The 15,842-nt window shown below is 41.5% G+C and overlaps 1 protein-coding gene across 3 annotated transcripts in view; it reads left to right on the top strand.

Annotated features, from left to right (window-relative positions):
• The window catches only part of dop1b (DOP1 leucine zipper like protein B), a 47,757-nt gene extending 33,277 nt beyond the window's left edge, over positions 1-14,480 (top strand). For 2 of the 3 annotated variants that reach the window (XM_080753424.1, XM_080753423.1), the window contains exons 23-38: positions 54-176; positions 410-544; positions 1,378-1,433; positions 1,774-1,878; positions 2,437-2,506; positions 6,159-6,318; positions 6,763-6,845; positions 7,533-7,642; positions 8,474-8,623; positions 8,848-8,909; positions 10,180-10,308; positions 10,395-10,531; positions 11,249-11,304; positions 11,424-11,567; positions 12,103-12,235; positions 13,192-14,480. In XM_080753424.1, coding sequence (XP_080609550.1) covers positions 54-176; positions 410-544; positions 1,378-1,433; positions 1,774-1,878; positions 2,437-2,506; positions 6,159-6,318; positions 6,763-6,845; positions 7,533-7,642; positions 8,474-8,623; positions 8,848-8,909; positions 10,180-10,308; positions 10,395-10,531; positions 11,249-11,304; positions 11,424-11,567; positions 12,103-12,235; positions 13,192-13,461 — 1,923 coding nt within the window. In that variant the 3' untranslated portion in view covers positions 13,462-14,480. The remainder of the gene's footprint in view (positions 1-53; positions 177-409; positions 545-1,377; positions 1,434-1,773; positions 1,879-2,436; positions 2,507-6,158; positions 6,319-6,762; positions 6,846-7,532; positions 7,643-8,473; positions 8,624-8,847; positions 8,910-10,179; positions 10,309-10,394; positions 10,532-11,248; positions 11,305-11,423; positions 11,568-12,102; positions 12,236-13,191) is intronic. The other variant, XM_080753422.1, reaches the window with a different exon arrangement.
• Positions 14,481-15,842: the final 1,362 nt, after the last annotated feature.

Genomic DNA, 15,842 nt, shown 5'->3' with positions numbered 1-15,842 from the left:
CCACAGCAGTCTGTTTCAAGAGCTAATCTAACAGAAATTATTTTGTTGTGTAGATATTACGACAGCGAATCCTGGAGTTCCTAATCCCTCTCACGGGTCAGTACGGGGTTCAACTGATGGCCTCAGTGGGAGCAGTGTGGAGCAGCAGGAAAAATAAGAGGAGGCACAAAATCAAGGTGAGCGCTCTACTCGCGTTGTGAGCTTTTGGATCACTATTGCACTATTTTTTTAAATGGTGCTGAATTACATTAATAATTCCTCCACAAGGAATGCATTCATAATAAGTATTCATAATGTATTTTTGTTAAGTTTGGGTACCGGGGAGACACCACATTTTTTTTAAATGGTTACATGTTTTTATGTATCTCTCTCTCTCTCTCTCTCTCTCTCTCTCTCTCTCTCTCCTTAGATTTTGCCAGTGGCCAGTGAATCTCGCCTGACCATAGTGGATCTGGTGAAATCTCTGAACACCCTGCATGCAGACAACATACTACACTTAGTCAAGGAGGTGGTGAAGAAACCACATCAGATCAAGGGAGACCAGGTAGAGACACACACTCTTATTCTCTTTAAAAGGATCCCTGGCTAAATATGCCTTAATACATTATAATTGCCCTCTATAACTACAATACAAAAAGAATAACCCCTTAAATAGAGGGTATGCGCGTGACATCATCATCGTACCCGGAAGTTATGTGGGAACACCTACTGAGTGGCAAAAAACAATGACTTGTGGCAGGCGTTTTCCCCCTTTTAAAAAGATTAACTATTTCTAAAATAAATTCAATATTTAGTTATAGACTGCAATTATAATGCATTAAGGCAAACTCAAATACACAGTGGGCCAATTTTTTTAAAATGGTACAAGTCGAGGGCTGGACTGATTCAATGTTTATTTAAACGCAGGCTTGCGGTCACTGGCCCTCGATACACGCAAATGTGCCAACTAGCAATGCATTGTGGGACTTGTAGTTTTATGGTGGTGCGTTTGTAGCAAGCAGTGATTCACTGCCACAGCTTGATGGCCTCAAAAGTCTAATATCTCCCCTAGTCCATAGGGATATCCCTTTGGTCTGATGGTTAAGATTTTGGACCTCCATGCGGGAGACTTGGGCTTGAATCCTAAAGCGTTACAAGTACAATATACGAGCGGGCCAGTTCTAATAGTAATTAAATATCATCTCGCGGGCCAAAGATAATTCATTCACGGGCCTGATTTGGCCCCCGGGCCTTGAGTTTGACATATGTGCATTAAGGCATACTTATACTCATTATCCAGGGGTCCTTTTTAATAACTCACTCTACTTCTCGTAACATGAGCTGATTCATATCACTTGATGTTGTACCTTTTCTTCTTGCGTCCATGATATCAATCAGAAGTCCACCCTGGTAGACATCCCCATGTTACAGTTCAGCTACGCCTATATCCAGAGGTACGTAACAAATCTACAACCTAGTTCCCCATTTCTAGTAAGGATATGAGTGTCCTTAACCCATTTAGGCCTAGAATTATTGAATGCTTTAGCAATTGAAAAATAGCAGATCTACAAGCTCACAGCGCGGCACCAAGTGCCGCGCTGCGAGCTTGTAGATCTGCTATTTTTGAAAAAGTCTTGAAAATGTGTGCAAATCCTTGAATATATGTATTTTCAAAGCGAACGTTTGTAACTCAAATGTCTAGCCACTGCCAACTAAATATACTGTACGTATCTCTAAATGTGCTCACTTTCATGTGCAAACTGCATGTGATCAACTTTGCCTTTCTGCACGTAGCATCTCTACGCAGGCTCTGCAGGAGAACATTGTCCCTCTCCTCAGCCTCCTGCGGGAGTCTGTCCAGCTGAACCTGGCACCTCCGGGGTTCTTCTTACTGCTGGGGTGTGTTTTACTTTATTTATTTATACATGTACACTTTACACCACCGTTTCCCAAACAGTGGTTCCTACATTTTTATTTATTTTAATGATTGTTTTTTTTTTTCTTTTTTTTTTATACATATCGTCGTTGTCGGATGGAAACCTTGTATGTCCAAGACCGTTCGTTTGGTATTTATCATTTAAAAAATTAACTAAACTAGTGAAAACAGCCGATCTACAAGCACACAACGCCTTGCGGTGCGAGGTGTTGTGTGCTTGTAGATCTGCTGTTTTCACTACTTTTGTGCGACAGCCTTGTATGATGAAGCAGGGCTTTGCTTTACCAAAAGACGTACACATTTGAAACTTGGAGATACAAGGTTTCTGCCCGACAGTGACGATATATATATCAATACTTTTATACATTTTAAAACAAACAAACAAGTTTGGGAACCACTGCTTTACACAGTGTATCATAAACTGCTTGTTTGACCTGAGCTGCTAGTAACCCTTTTTAATGGTCAGACCAATAAAAGGGTAAAAAAGACATGGTAATTAATACTTGGCTTCTGTCTCACAGAATACTTGACAACGTTGTTAACCGGCTCCCTAACCTGGACAATAATAAGAAGGACACTAGAGATCTGCAGGTATGATGCACCCTGGTAAAACCCTGGTAATATCTTTATTTATATATAGCACTTTCATAAAACAGGGTTTACAAGATGCTTTACAAAATAAAGGAACAATGTGTCACAAAGTGCTATACAATAGCATAAAGGCGGTAAGACAGCATTAAGAGATAATAATATCAGAAAAGCAAGAAATTAAGAAATAAAAAACTATAAAATCAGGAGTAGAAGAGTCAAATAATCACAACAAAGCCAGTCTATAGAAATGAGATTTCATCTCTTCAGGTAAGTCATTAAAGCAGGGCTTAAGCCATTTTCAACCATATAATTGGTCCACACTATTGCAGAATCAGAGACAGTATTATTGTCACATGGGGTGCCAATGACCAATTGGTTAAAGGGGAAGACCACCCATTTTCAATATTGAAATATGTCATTAATATACCTTAGAGGAGTTGTGTGGAAATAGAAAAAAGTCCCCCCCCCCTTCTGTGTTGCCTAGAACTGGAAGATTGATTTGGGGGTTTGTATTGTAAAGTACAATGTGTGATGTCATCAAGTTGTACTTTACAATACAAACCCCACAATCAATCCTCCAGTTCTAGGCATCACAGAAGGGGGGGAACTTTTTTTCTATTTCCACACGACTCCTCGTCGGTATATTAATGACACAGTTCAATATTGAAAATGTAGAAAATGGGTGGTCTTCCCCTTTAACTCATTCCCCGCCTCCCCCGATAGTCCCGAGAAAATCCCAATGTCGTTCCCCGCCAGGCCCGATAGTCCCGAGAATTTGCTTTTATATAATGTAATGTTTAATTACATTCTTCCACAGCCCATTACAAAGTCTGAGCCTTTTATCTTAAAGGGAACCTAAAATATCACACATCAAAGTAAGTGTGTTTGAAAAAAATACTGTAATAATGTATAAATTGCAATACAAATGTTTAAATCTCCCCATAACCCACAGTGAACTGGCAAAAGACGCATTTGAGCTCAAAAGGCTGGCTGCCGGAAAAAAAAAGAGAAGAAAAAAAGTGTGAGAACAGCTGTGTGTGTGTGTGTGTGTGTGTGTGTGTGTGTGTGTGTGTGTGTGTGTGTGTGTGTGTGTGTGTGTGTGTGTGTGTGTGTGTGTGCTTCCCTCCAGGACCACTATATCTCTGTTTCAGTGGTCCCTGTTGGACCCCCTGATGGTGTTCAGTCCCATAAAAAAACAGTGATATCAGTGAGATCTGCCTCTCTCTCTCTCTCTCTCTCTCAAGACACAAAACACACAATTATCGCCAATTCGCCATATAAATGCTTCTAAAACGTACCTGATAATGATGATGGTTGATTTGAATCCACACCCTGGGTTATAATCCATATATCCAGGCTATAATATTAGTTTTGTAATGGTATTTAGTCCACAAACAAGCCATGATCGCCTTTGCAAAGGTGGGGGTCCCTGGTCGCCTTTCTAACGGAACCAATAAGGGCGGGTCCAACGCTTCGCCGACCTCCCAGAGCAGTGCGGAGTTACATAACATTGTAAAATCAATCAATAAGCCATCATTTGTTACATAAAGTTCACATGATCCAGTTGCAGGGACAAGTGGTCCCTGTCGATGGGGTCTCACAAAGGGGGTCCCCTGGTCTCCAGCCAACACTTAGGGAACCAGGTGGGCGTGGGGGTCCCTGGCCCACGCTCCACCAAAACAAGCATCAACTACAGCCAACAAGCGATCGTCAACTACAGCCTCGCCTCGTTAGCAAACTGCGTCTGCCCTGCTCTTGCCAGGGCAGTGCAGAGGATTTTTTAGGGGCAGGGGGAGACATTTTCTAACATGTGCTAGAATGTGAAAATAGCAGATCTACAAGCTCTACAAGCTCTCAAAGTGTCGCAGAGCGACGTGTTGAGAGATTGCTGATCACCTTGTTGAACAAATGTCATAGCAATCCATTCTAGAGGTGTATTCTAGAAGTGTTATTGCGACCGTCAGGGAGCAGTTTACTATGAAAACCTCCACCGGCCGTCCGTCGGTCGGTCACACGTCACACGTCACACCTTTGCCCTGCTCATATCTCCGCATCAGTATATAGGGCTTGTTTGTTTATTGTATGACATCACGCCACATCATCAGCTGTGGACTCTGTGATGTCATCGTATCGCATCAGTATATAGGGCTTGTTTGTTTATTGTATGACATCACGCCACATCATCAGCTGTGGACTCTGTGATGTCATCGTATCTCCATATATGGCCATCTCCGTATATGGAGATATAAGTCGTCCATGCCCAAGTATGGGCTGGTGAGGTCAGACTTTGTGTGATGCGTAGGTTATCTCAATATATGGAGATTCAACATTCCAGGCAATGCTCTCTTCCCTGGTGAGAATTGCCCCTTTATATAGGGCTTGTTTGTGTATTGTATGACATCACGCCACATCATCAGCTGTGGACTCTGTGATGTCATCGTATCTCCATATATGGCCATCTCCGTATATGGAGATATAAGTCGTCCATGCCCAAGTATGGGCTGGTGAGGTCAGACTTTGTGTGATGCGTAGGTTATCTCCATATATGGAGATTCAACATTCCAGGTGTAACTATGGCTACCCGTATGACGTGAGAGGTGGAGGTTGTGATATTTGTGGAGATAAGCGACCAACGGTCGCTTATCTCCCGATTAGGGAGTCTTACTGGTTGTAAAGACTCATGCCCCCTTTGATGTCAATGTGTGTGTGTGCACCTGTAGGCCTACAGAGCGCAACTAGCATTTACACACAGAAACAGAGAGACAGCGCCCCCAAGTGACTTGTAGCAGACTTGTAGAATACTGTAGCAGTAATAGTATATCAATGTGAACTTGCTGTTTTTGGTCAGACATAGCATATAAAAATATTTTTCTCTGCATTTTTCTAAACAGAAAATTCTAAAAATAATTCCTATTACATAATTACATTAGTACACTTATCTGATAAGTGCCTGACGCCATAAATACAAATATCAACTGAGTTATTCGCTCGAAAAGCCATCAATCACAAAAAGGTCAATATCTCCAGTTCTTTCAATTATAGCTGGATTTTGGTCAAAAATGGCTATTTTGAGATGGCTGCAACTATAGAAAAAAAAGCTTTTTATTTATTTATTTTATTTTTCGGTGAGACTAGAGTTTGTCCTGTTTCATTTGAGGTTCTGTATGACATTGTCGAAAAAATACAGAATTTAGGAAAAATGTCAATATAAAAAAAATATATCATTTTTTTTATTAAACAAAATGGCAGGAGAGCCATACAGTCAATGTTAAAATGGCGGCCAATGTGTTAAGGCACGTACCACAGGCTCTGATGCAGCCTGACAGCGAGTCCCCGGTTTGATTCCCGAGCCTGATGGACCCTGTTACTTCCAGACTCTCTCCCTGTTTCCGGTCAATCTCCACTGTACCATCAAATAAAGGCAGAAAAGACAAAAACTTAAAATATATTGAATTTGAATGCTTTTCTTTCTTTTTTTTCTTTCTTTTTTTTTTTGAGAATTTTACTTGTGACATCGTGATAGTACTTCTTATTTTGCGGTATTGTACTTCTTCCAGCATTGGTGTAGGGCTTCTTAAATAAATGGTGCATTTATATATATTTATAAATGACTGAGCGTGTATGATAACGATCATTGGCAATGATCACACAGGAAGTGACTCAGCGCATCCTGGAAGCAGTGGGTGGCGTGGCTGGATCGTCTCTGGAGCAGACCAGCTGGCTCAGCCGCAACCTGGAGGTCAAAGTGCAATCACAGGTGTGCCCTGAGACAGAGGAGCCCGAAGACGCAGAGGCCGAAGGTGAACTTCTTGGTAACTTTGGATGTCAAACACAACATAGACCAATGAAGACACAGAAAAAGATACAGACATTTCACTCATACTTACAGTTGATGTATGCATTAAGACATGCAATGTTACTGCACACAGGCATATGTCCATTCATACATACTTGTATGAGTCTCTACATAGGGTACACAATTACACATTAATTGTCATCTGTTATACCAGGTTGCAGAAATGGTCAGTTCTTCAACAAGAACAAAAACAACACATTTTGTATATATTTTCAATACACTTCTGTGTTAAGTTTACTAATTAGCAATCAAGAAAATGATGTCCATGTGCGTTCACTTGAAGCAGCATTCGTGAGTGGTTGTTACGGCAGCAGTACTGTAGAGGACAGCTGAATTGAGAAGTTGCCTACAGTTATTCTTCCACCACTATCCATTCTATCTGCTCCTGTCTCTTCTCCAGACTCGGTGGCTCAGGGCAGCACCATGGTTTCCTCTTCTGCCCCCTCTGTTTACAGCGTGCAGGCCCTGGCACTCTTGGCTGAGGTAAGATAAACTCTGTGCGTGTGCGTGCGTGTGAAACAGTATCATTTGGGGATAGGATGATGGGTCACTGTGGGACATTTTGGACCGACATGTTGGACCGCTCTCTCGATCTCCACCGTCCTCATCAAAACACCCAAATGAGGGAATAGCTTTTGGAAGAATGCTGTGCTATCCTTCCAGTGCAGTCCTAGAAACGTTATGCCAAGGAGCAAGTGAAGCTGTGTAGTTCCAAAACCTTACGAAGACACTTAGTTTAGTTTTTTTTCCCTTTAATTCAGGGTTCCCCAATTAGTTTTCCCCAAGGGCCGAATTATGTCTAGGGTACCAAGTCGAGGGCCAAAACATTGCAGGGGGCGACAGTGGCGTTCCCGCTACTCCAGTGACAGTTCAGATATTGTCGTTGTCGGCTGAAAATCTTGTATGTCCAAAACCGTTAGTTTTGCATTTTATCATTTTAAAAATGATTTAAACTAGTGAAAACAGCCGAACTACAAGCACACAGCGCCTCGCATTGACGATATACTAGTGTTGATGCTGCTCTTATACCACCATTATTACTGGGGTTGGTGGGGGCCAGACAGTAGCCCCCCGGGCCGCAAATGGCCTGCGGGCCACCTATTTGGGAACCCTCCTTTAATTTGTGATCTCTCTGTTAAGTGTTTTTTAATATGCTTTCTATTTGCGTAGATTCTGGCCCCGCTACTGGACATGGTGTATCGCAGCGATGAAAAGGAGAAAGCAGTTCCGCTCATTTCTCGGCTCATGTACTATGTTTTCCCTTACCTGAAGAACCACAGGTAAGCATGACTTCAGGTTCCCTGTACTGTACGTGACCTAAGCTAATTCTGGAAGGCTTAGTTTATATTCTAGCTGGTACAAGGACAAGCTGAACTATAGCAACAACAGGATGTACCAAAACAATGGCTATCAGGCCTAGTGGGGACATCTTGGCTCCTGCAAGCTACAACATATCATGTCATAGTCATATCATAATGCACTAATAGAGTGTAGGTTTGATATAAGCAACCCCGACTCTTCACAGTTCGTTGTTGAGAAATAAATCCAGACACGGTGATTTGTGTGTGTCAAGAGTCTTTATCCCCCTAAACTTTAGGGAAAGAAAAAAGAAGAAAACCCATGATTTAGGGCCTAAAGCATGGGTTTTCTTCTTTTTTCTTTCTTTTTTTTTTGCCTTTTTTTGCTACTCTTCTTTCTTGCATGTTAATAATATTTTGACAGGACTTGGGCTGTCATGCTTGGTCCAGTTAAAAATGTGTAATTCAAATATGACTGTATCCAATTGGATAAGAACGATACCCCTGCTCTTTACTGGTAATGAAATGCTTTGAAAACTGACACTATTGTGTCGGGTGGGTCTATGATGGACCCACCGACACAGTAGTGGTGGTCTCCAGTTTGCTTATTGGACATTATTGTAGTTCGGACATCGTTGCAATTATCTTTCTCCTTCTGGAGACATCCCCAATCCCTACACAAAATGTTGGAATTGTAGCTTTAAATCGTCCTTGCTTTTCATTGATATACACTGGCTGCACGACAACTCTCCACTCTACTGGTCTCAGTGCAAATGATTATTTTCCACACCGCTTCTCTTCCCTATCTTTTAGTGCCTACAACATGCCCAGTTTTGGAGCAGGTGCTCAGCTCCTGAGCAACCTGAGCGGGTACGCCTACACCAAAAGAGCCTGGAAGAAAGAGGCCTTTGAGCTCTTCATGGACCCACTCTTTTTCACCATGGACGCCTCCTGCACACCGCAGTAAGGATATGGGTGTCCTTAATTTATTTTAACAGAACAAATCTAAACAACTCATTGTTTCATTGAAACTGAGCAGTTAATTGTTGTTAAATATAAGTGTTGTTTGACTTCTCAGTGTGCCTTTTGTGTATAGAAAATACTATTTGTTCTGTCTCTGTCAGGATTAGATTAATATATAGCATGACTGAATTCATTAATCTAACGGCCGGTGCTTGACTCTACAGCTGGAGATCGATCGTTGACCACCTCCTGACCCATGAGAAGACCATGTTCAAGGACCTCATGAGTAAGTACGGCCTCCAGAAATGAGTATTCAAAAGTTGAGAGCTTATCTCAGAGGCAGAGGTGTTGTCACATTTTAAAGGACAACTTTAGTTTTTTACAACAAGGGTTCATATTTTAGATTAAATTAATAATATAAAAGATGCGTGTTAAAATGATTTCATTTACTTCTTTCTATTGTTTTAGAGATTCTTATTTCAGTGGTTGGGGGCATGCGTACAAGTGGCTAAATATGTCATTTTACACAGAATAAGCCCATTCCCAAGATACAACGCAACCTTTCGTGGTTAGATGTGACTTATGGGGGCTAGAAGTGTTACTGCAAAAGCAATAAGGAAACTGCTGGCTTATTGTGTCTAAAAATACATACAGTATTTAGCCACTTGTACGCATGCCCCCATGCGTACGCAACTACGCATGCCCCACATTTTAGCTCGGTAAACACAATAAAACAATAGAACGAAGCAAATGAAAACATTTTAACTCACTTTTTCTTTTCTCTAATTACAATCTAAAATATGAACTCTTGTTGTTAAAAACCAAAGTTGTCCTTTAAGAGTAGACGAAATAGACAGGAATGTAAATTAGGAATTGGCACTTTTTTTCAGAGTAGACAGACAATATTTCTGAGACACCTTTTATAATTTAATACTTTAATTTACACCCAGGTTTCTGCAATTGATAGATTATTGCTATTGTTACAGACATAGCTACACTCATATTATGACTTGATGTACGCAAATTGAGCTCACAAAAGGCCTGCACGAGTCCCCAGTAACTAACTGTACCTCCAGCCACCTGCAATATTATATCAGTGCATATGACCTAGATATGGGTTCAGCCATTAATGATCGACTCTTTGTACAATTTCATTGCTTTTGACTTTGCTAGATTGACCTTTTCCTAGCTTCAATATGGCCTCAGCCTCATTTCTCCTATAATATATACTTTACAATTATCTTCATTTTCATGAATCTTTCATTAGTTAAGCCTAGCCTGAGTGCGGTTGTTTTGTTTGTGAGCATGAATGGTTGTTTTTGGATCTGCTCACCCACTCCCACACTCCCTCTTTACATGGAAACAGAAGGAAGCAATGTGGATTAAGGTGCGAAACCATCACAGAGCAGCATTGAGGCTGAAGTCAATCACATGTGATATGCACTGTAGTATAGATGTCATCCGTCTCCGATTCAAATGTCAAATGCAGTTATATGCTTGGATATGTGTTGTGTTTTCCACTATATGTTTGCCTTGTGTGCATGTGTGCCTTCTAGGTATGCAGAGCGGCTCCCTGAAACTGTTCGCTAGTGCAGACCAGAGGCCCATGCTGCTGAAGCGCCAGGCCTTCGCCATGTTCAGTGGAGAACTAGACCAGTATCATCTCTATCTTCCCCTTATTCAAGGTATGCGTGTGAATGTACTTTCAGGTTGAACAATACTGACAATACAAGGCACAATACTGTATATTTCAAAGTGGCTTTCTCTTCAGAGCGTCTGACCGAGGCCTTGCGTACCAGCCAGACTCCCGCCGTTTCCGCTCAGATTTTCCTGATGTTCCGCGTCCTGCTACTACGCATCTCACCTCAGCACCTCACCTCCCTCTGGCCCATCATGGTTACTGAACTGGTAAGATCACACCCTTATATTCACAATGACTATATCTTAAGGATTGAGATTTTGTAATTACGTCTGGATATCGAGCAGGTGCGCTTCCTCTGATGGTCATAGATGCTCATAGTCTATTTTAAACCTAAACTTACAAAAATAAACGGTTTACTCAAGGTTTGCCCATTTCTACTTTTCTACCTCAGGCTAACACATTTTGGAGCTTTCATCAAAGCATATTAAAAAGTTGAGATGGGTAATCTTTCATTATCATAACAGTCTTAGGGCCGATGCATGCTCCACTTTTAGAGCAGAGTTGAAATCGGTTCAGTTCAGGGTGTCACAACATCTCAACAGCACCTAACAGCCGAAGGCACCGCAAAGGCACCGCTCACTTCACACTGGGTGTGATTTTGCTACACTGCCTGGCTTGCACCTATGTGCAATGAATAATTATTATATAGGCCTGGAAATTGGATACATGGAAACAGAAGGAAGCAATGTGGATTAAGGTGCGAAACCATCACAGAGCAGCATTGAGGCTGAAGTCAATCACATGTGATATGCACTGTATATATAAATATTCTGGAAAGGTTTTGGTAGCATTGGTAAAAATGTGCGGGAACCCTGAACATTTCAGAGAAAGAGTGTCAAATTGCCAATGTTTGATTCCTTAGCCTGTAATAAAATGTTAGTTTTTTATTTTGTTAAATACTTTTCTGCACTTTCTTTCTCCAGATCCGAACGTTTGTACGGCTAGAGAAAGCCCTTCAGGAAGATAAAGAAGTTTCAAAGTGAGTTTGTCATCAGTCTTTTATGATGGACAAAACTCTGCTTCATTATTTTGTGTCACAAGTTTTACATACATATACCAGCTTCAAATACGATGTATATTTCCCTGTGTACGACCTAGGCTGGCCAAAGTGGTGCGTGGTGCACTCGAAAGGAATGGCCCGGTACATTTCTCCCAGCCAGAGTTGAATATGTATCTGTCGGCCTGCAAGTTTCTAGATACTTCCCTGGCTTTTCCTCCAGGAAGGATGCCCCTCTTTCAGATGTAAGAAGCACAACACTGGAACATGTTGCTTGGGTGTCCTGCTTATGTATTTCATTTATTTTGCATCCTATCTCTGAATGCCAACCTCTAAATATTTGTATGTTTAGGGCTGTCACAATTATTACATAATCGTCTAATCGTGATTATTTGACATTATCGCAATTATTTTGTCATAATCGTCATAATCGTGAATGTTGAAAAATGTCCGAAATAGTGGAAATAGCAGATCTACAATTTCCGATGCGACGCGTTGTGAGCTTGTAGATCGGCTATTTCCACTATCATTGTCCTTTTTTAAGTAGTAAGTTGTCAAATATGTCAGTAATTTCTTTGTATATTTAGGTTATGTGTCATATATACCATGTGCAACTTCAAAGCCTAAAAGCCAAACAGAAATGTAATTGTCAACGACAAAAACACAATTAAATCGTTAATCGCAATTATTTGAGTGACAAATAATCGTCATGTAAAATGTCATATCGTGACAGCCCTATGTTTGACAAGCAGTGTATGGGGCTGGGTTGTCTATGTGCAGGTATCGCTGGGCATTCGTCCCTGAGGTGGATGTAGATCGCTACAGTGGCCCAGAGAGTGCTCTTCTGGAGGGAGAGCAGGAATCCAAGCCTCATGTGGCCAGAGTACTGGAAAGAATACAGCAAAGATACGGGGTAGGTAGACGACACATTAGGCCCATTTAGGCCTGAACACATTATGACGCAATATTTTATGCTTTAAATATAAAAACATAGCGGATATACAAGCTCCCAGCGCGGCACCGAGTGCCGCACTGCGAGCTTGTAGATCTGCTATTTTTTTTATCGTGAAAATTTGAATTTTGACCCGATTCTATAAGTGTCTTTTGAATCCTTCTAAGATTTTTGGAAAAAAAAACGATGTTTCTATGTCAGCGATCTGGCCAGCCATCGTCAAAGAAAAGGTCCTTTTCACTTAACTGGCGCTCAGTTAGTCTGTTCTTGAGAGACTACTATGTCAGTGGTGCTCAAACCTTTTCATGTGAAGGACCCCCAAAATGATATGTATTTGGCCACGGACCCCCATTTCAAAATATCTAGTTCCAGGGACCACCCAGAAGCAAAATTTGAGTTACAAACGTTCGCTTTGAAAATACATATATTCAAAGATTTGCACACATTTTCACGACTTTTTCAAAAATAGCAGATCCACAAGCTTGCAGCGCGCTGTGAGCTTGTATATCTGCTATTTTTCACTGGTTAAAGCATTCAATAATTCTAGGCCTAAATGGGTTAAGGGTCTTTTGCACACTGCTGCGTTTTTTGTCCGAATATCGGATCGAACTTCGAAGCACGTAAATTAAAAAAAACGACCTCACGTTATGTAAATCACGTTTGCACACTGCCGCCCGTTTCGGAATTTATTTTCAGACCAGGGTTGATTTTTTTTCCAATTTTCGCAACTGCCACTGGGTCCCTTGCTCTCTTCTCTCCTCGGCCTGAAAAGGGTTTTTGCGGATTCCAGATTTTCCAAAACGCAACGAAAGAACGCAGCAGTGTGCAGCCAGCTTAACACCTTGTGTGGGTGATGATCAGGCTCAAAACATAATGACCATGTCCCATACTGATGATGTCATGTCATTCCATTTCAGACGCTAAACGGGTTGAGCGAGGAGTCCTCCACAGAGCGCTTGGAATTCCCGCTCCTTACACAACGCTCCCTGACGTCCATAACTCAGCTGGCACCCTTCCTCTGCACGCTTTGTGTTTCCTTCCAGGGCCCTCGCCTGGATAGCTCCTCGCCAAGCAACTCTTCGCCCCACCTCCCAGTAGCGGTTTACCCAGCAGCCAGCACAGATGCAGTCCTCAAGAGGCTGGAGCTCATCACTGAGGAAGAGTTCTTAGACTCCACCGAGAATTAGGTCCCATTTAAAAATCAAGCCTTCTTTTTCAGCTTTTTTTTTTTTGCTACCCTGGGAAATTTGCACTGGAGGCATAGAAGTGGGAAATCTAGAAAAAGGCACACAACCACTGAAATTGTATAAAAAGAAAAGGAAAACGCTTAGGAGTACCATTTTAATGTGGAGTTGTGTCTTACCAGGTCATATCTCTCCACGTTTACCTCTGACGTACTCCCATGCTCAATCTGTTCTGGATGATATTATGTTTGCAAGTGTCACTTTCTGGATATTGTGATGGGTAACTGCTGTAAACCTGCTGATGGGATGCTTTGTTTTCTTTGTAGGTTCAGTGGCATCTCCATGTTCCACATTCAGATTACATACCGGTACTTTCCCTTTCCTTTGCATTGTTTATTCCCAATTTGAGCAGTGAAGATGGAACAGGGTCTCTTTTAAAGGAACTGGTTTTTAAGACTAGAACATTCAAAAACATTTGCCTTACTGTAACAATAGTGTTGAGTGTTGATGCGAATATTTTTTGTACCACTGACACTAACCACAGATTCAGTGTATCAGTGATGTCCCCCTGTTAGTGCTTGTAAGTTGTAACCTTCCCTTAAACATGCTCTGTCCTTTTAGCATACAGTACATCTGTCTGACTGTAGAATGTAATGAAAGACAATGTGAAGGCAGGACAAGACTGGATATGTAGCTTGTTTATTGTGGGATAAACAGTACTGGGCCTTTAAGCTCCAGTAGTTGAAGTCGATGTGAGACTTGTGTGGGTACGTTATTGAATGTGATTTGTGTGTACACTGGAAAAAAAACGTTTAAATATCTATAGTAATATACATAAAATACATGCTTGGCATTTATTGGTATTTGAATTAAGGGAACTAGGTCTTTGTTTCTAATTGTTATAATGTATAACTTTTACCATTGGCCACAATTTTATTCCTCAATTGTTGAATGTTTATGTAATTTATTTTGAATGCTTAATGATCTCATGTTTTGGATTAACAGAAGCACATAAATAAAAATAAGCCTATTAACTACTGTGTATTCAATTCAATTTGCCTGAGCTGCCTCGACAGAGCAGGAACTGAAGGCCCGAAGGGCACTTCCCTTGCCTGAAATGCCTTGTACGGGATAAGGTGAGTGGCAATCTGCGATAGATGACCTCAAGAGGTGGCTGTTTGTGGCTTCAGTAGATTCAGTACTGCTTTATGGGGCTGAGAGATGGGACACTCACTAATACAGCAGGAAAGGGCCCTGGATGGCATCTACACAAGAATGCTATGAATGGTATTTGATGGCACATGGGAGGACCACATCAGAAACGTGAACCTCTACTTAGTAAGGGAAAGTTAGCCTCATGCTGGACCAATCTGGGAACTAAATCATTTCCAATATCTTTCTTCACAAATGTGTTCATAAAGGTGTCTCTACTATCACCTCTGAACTTTCTCAATGGCAACTCTCTCTGGAAACGTTGTGGGAGCCAATCAAAGTTGGGGTAGCGGGATACCCTGAGCCTGGGATTAAAGGGGAAAAAATAAAAAATGGATACCCTGAGCCTGGGATTAAAGGGGAAAAATAAAAAATGGCCAATATGAGGTGTGTAATTAGGGTATTTTTGGGCTGCTGAATCCATTCCAACCATTCGTTTTCAATTAAAATGACTCCTTGGCCATAAAATAGGCCTATTGGCTAAGGCTTAGCCAATCATGTCATTCGAGTTCACCTGTGTCCTGTTAGTCCCTATATGTTTTAAACCCTGTGTTTGAGTGTTCCTTGTCAGATTGTATCATGTTATCCTGTGTGTCATGATGTGTGCTTAGTAACTGCTTACCCGCCTACTCCAACCATTTTTTAATTGCAAATATATGTCTCATGGACATACAAAAGTAAGCGTGGCCTATTTTATGGCCAAGGAGTCATTTTTACTGATAACTAATGGTTGGAATGGATTCAGCAGCCCCAAAATACCCTAATTACACACCTCATGCGCTCATATTGACGATATTTTAATTTTTCCCCCTTTAATCCCAGGCCTTCGGGATACCCCCAACTTTGATTGGCTCCCACAAAGTTTCCAGAGGGAGTTGTGATTAAGAAAGTTCAGAGGTGATAGTAGACACCTTTATGAACACATTTGTGAAGAAAGATATTGGAAATGATTTAGTTGGTCCAGGCGTCCAGCATGTGGCTAACTTTCCCTTACTAACTGCATGGGGCCTCCCACAGGTCACAGACAAGGTCAGGGAGAGAAAGATGAGGCTGGCACACTGGAACACCGGAACTGATGGCGAGCAAACTGACACCCGGGGAGCCCAGCCAAAGGCCCGTCAGCATATTTGCTGCCTCCCACTGTTGGTGTTAGGTACTGTCCATAGTTTAAT

This window comes from Nannobrachium achirus, assembly GCF_963921795.1.
Source record: "Nannobrachium achirus genome assembly, chromosome: 22".
In the NCBI taxonomy this organism is placed as follows: domain Eukaryota; kingdom Metazoa; phylum Chordata; class Actinopteri; order Myctophiformes; family Myctophidae; genus Nannobrachium; species Nannobrachium achirus.
Note: the sequence above shows the minus strand (reverse complement) of the source record. Positions and strands in the feature narration are given on the sequence as shown.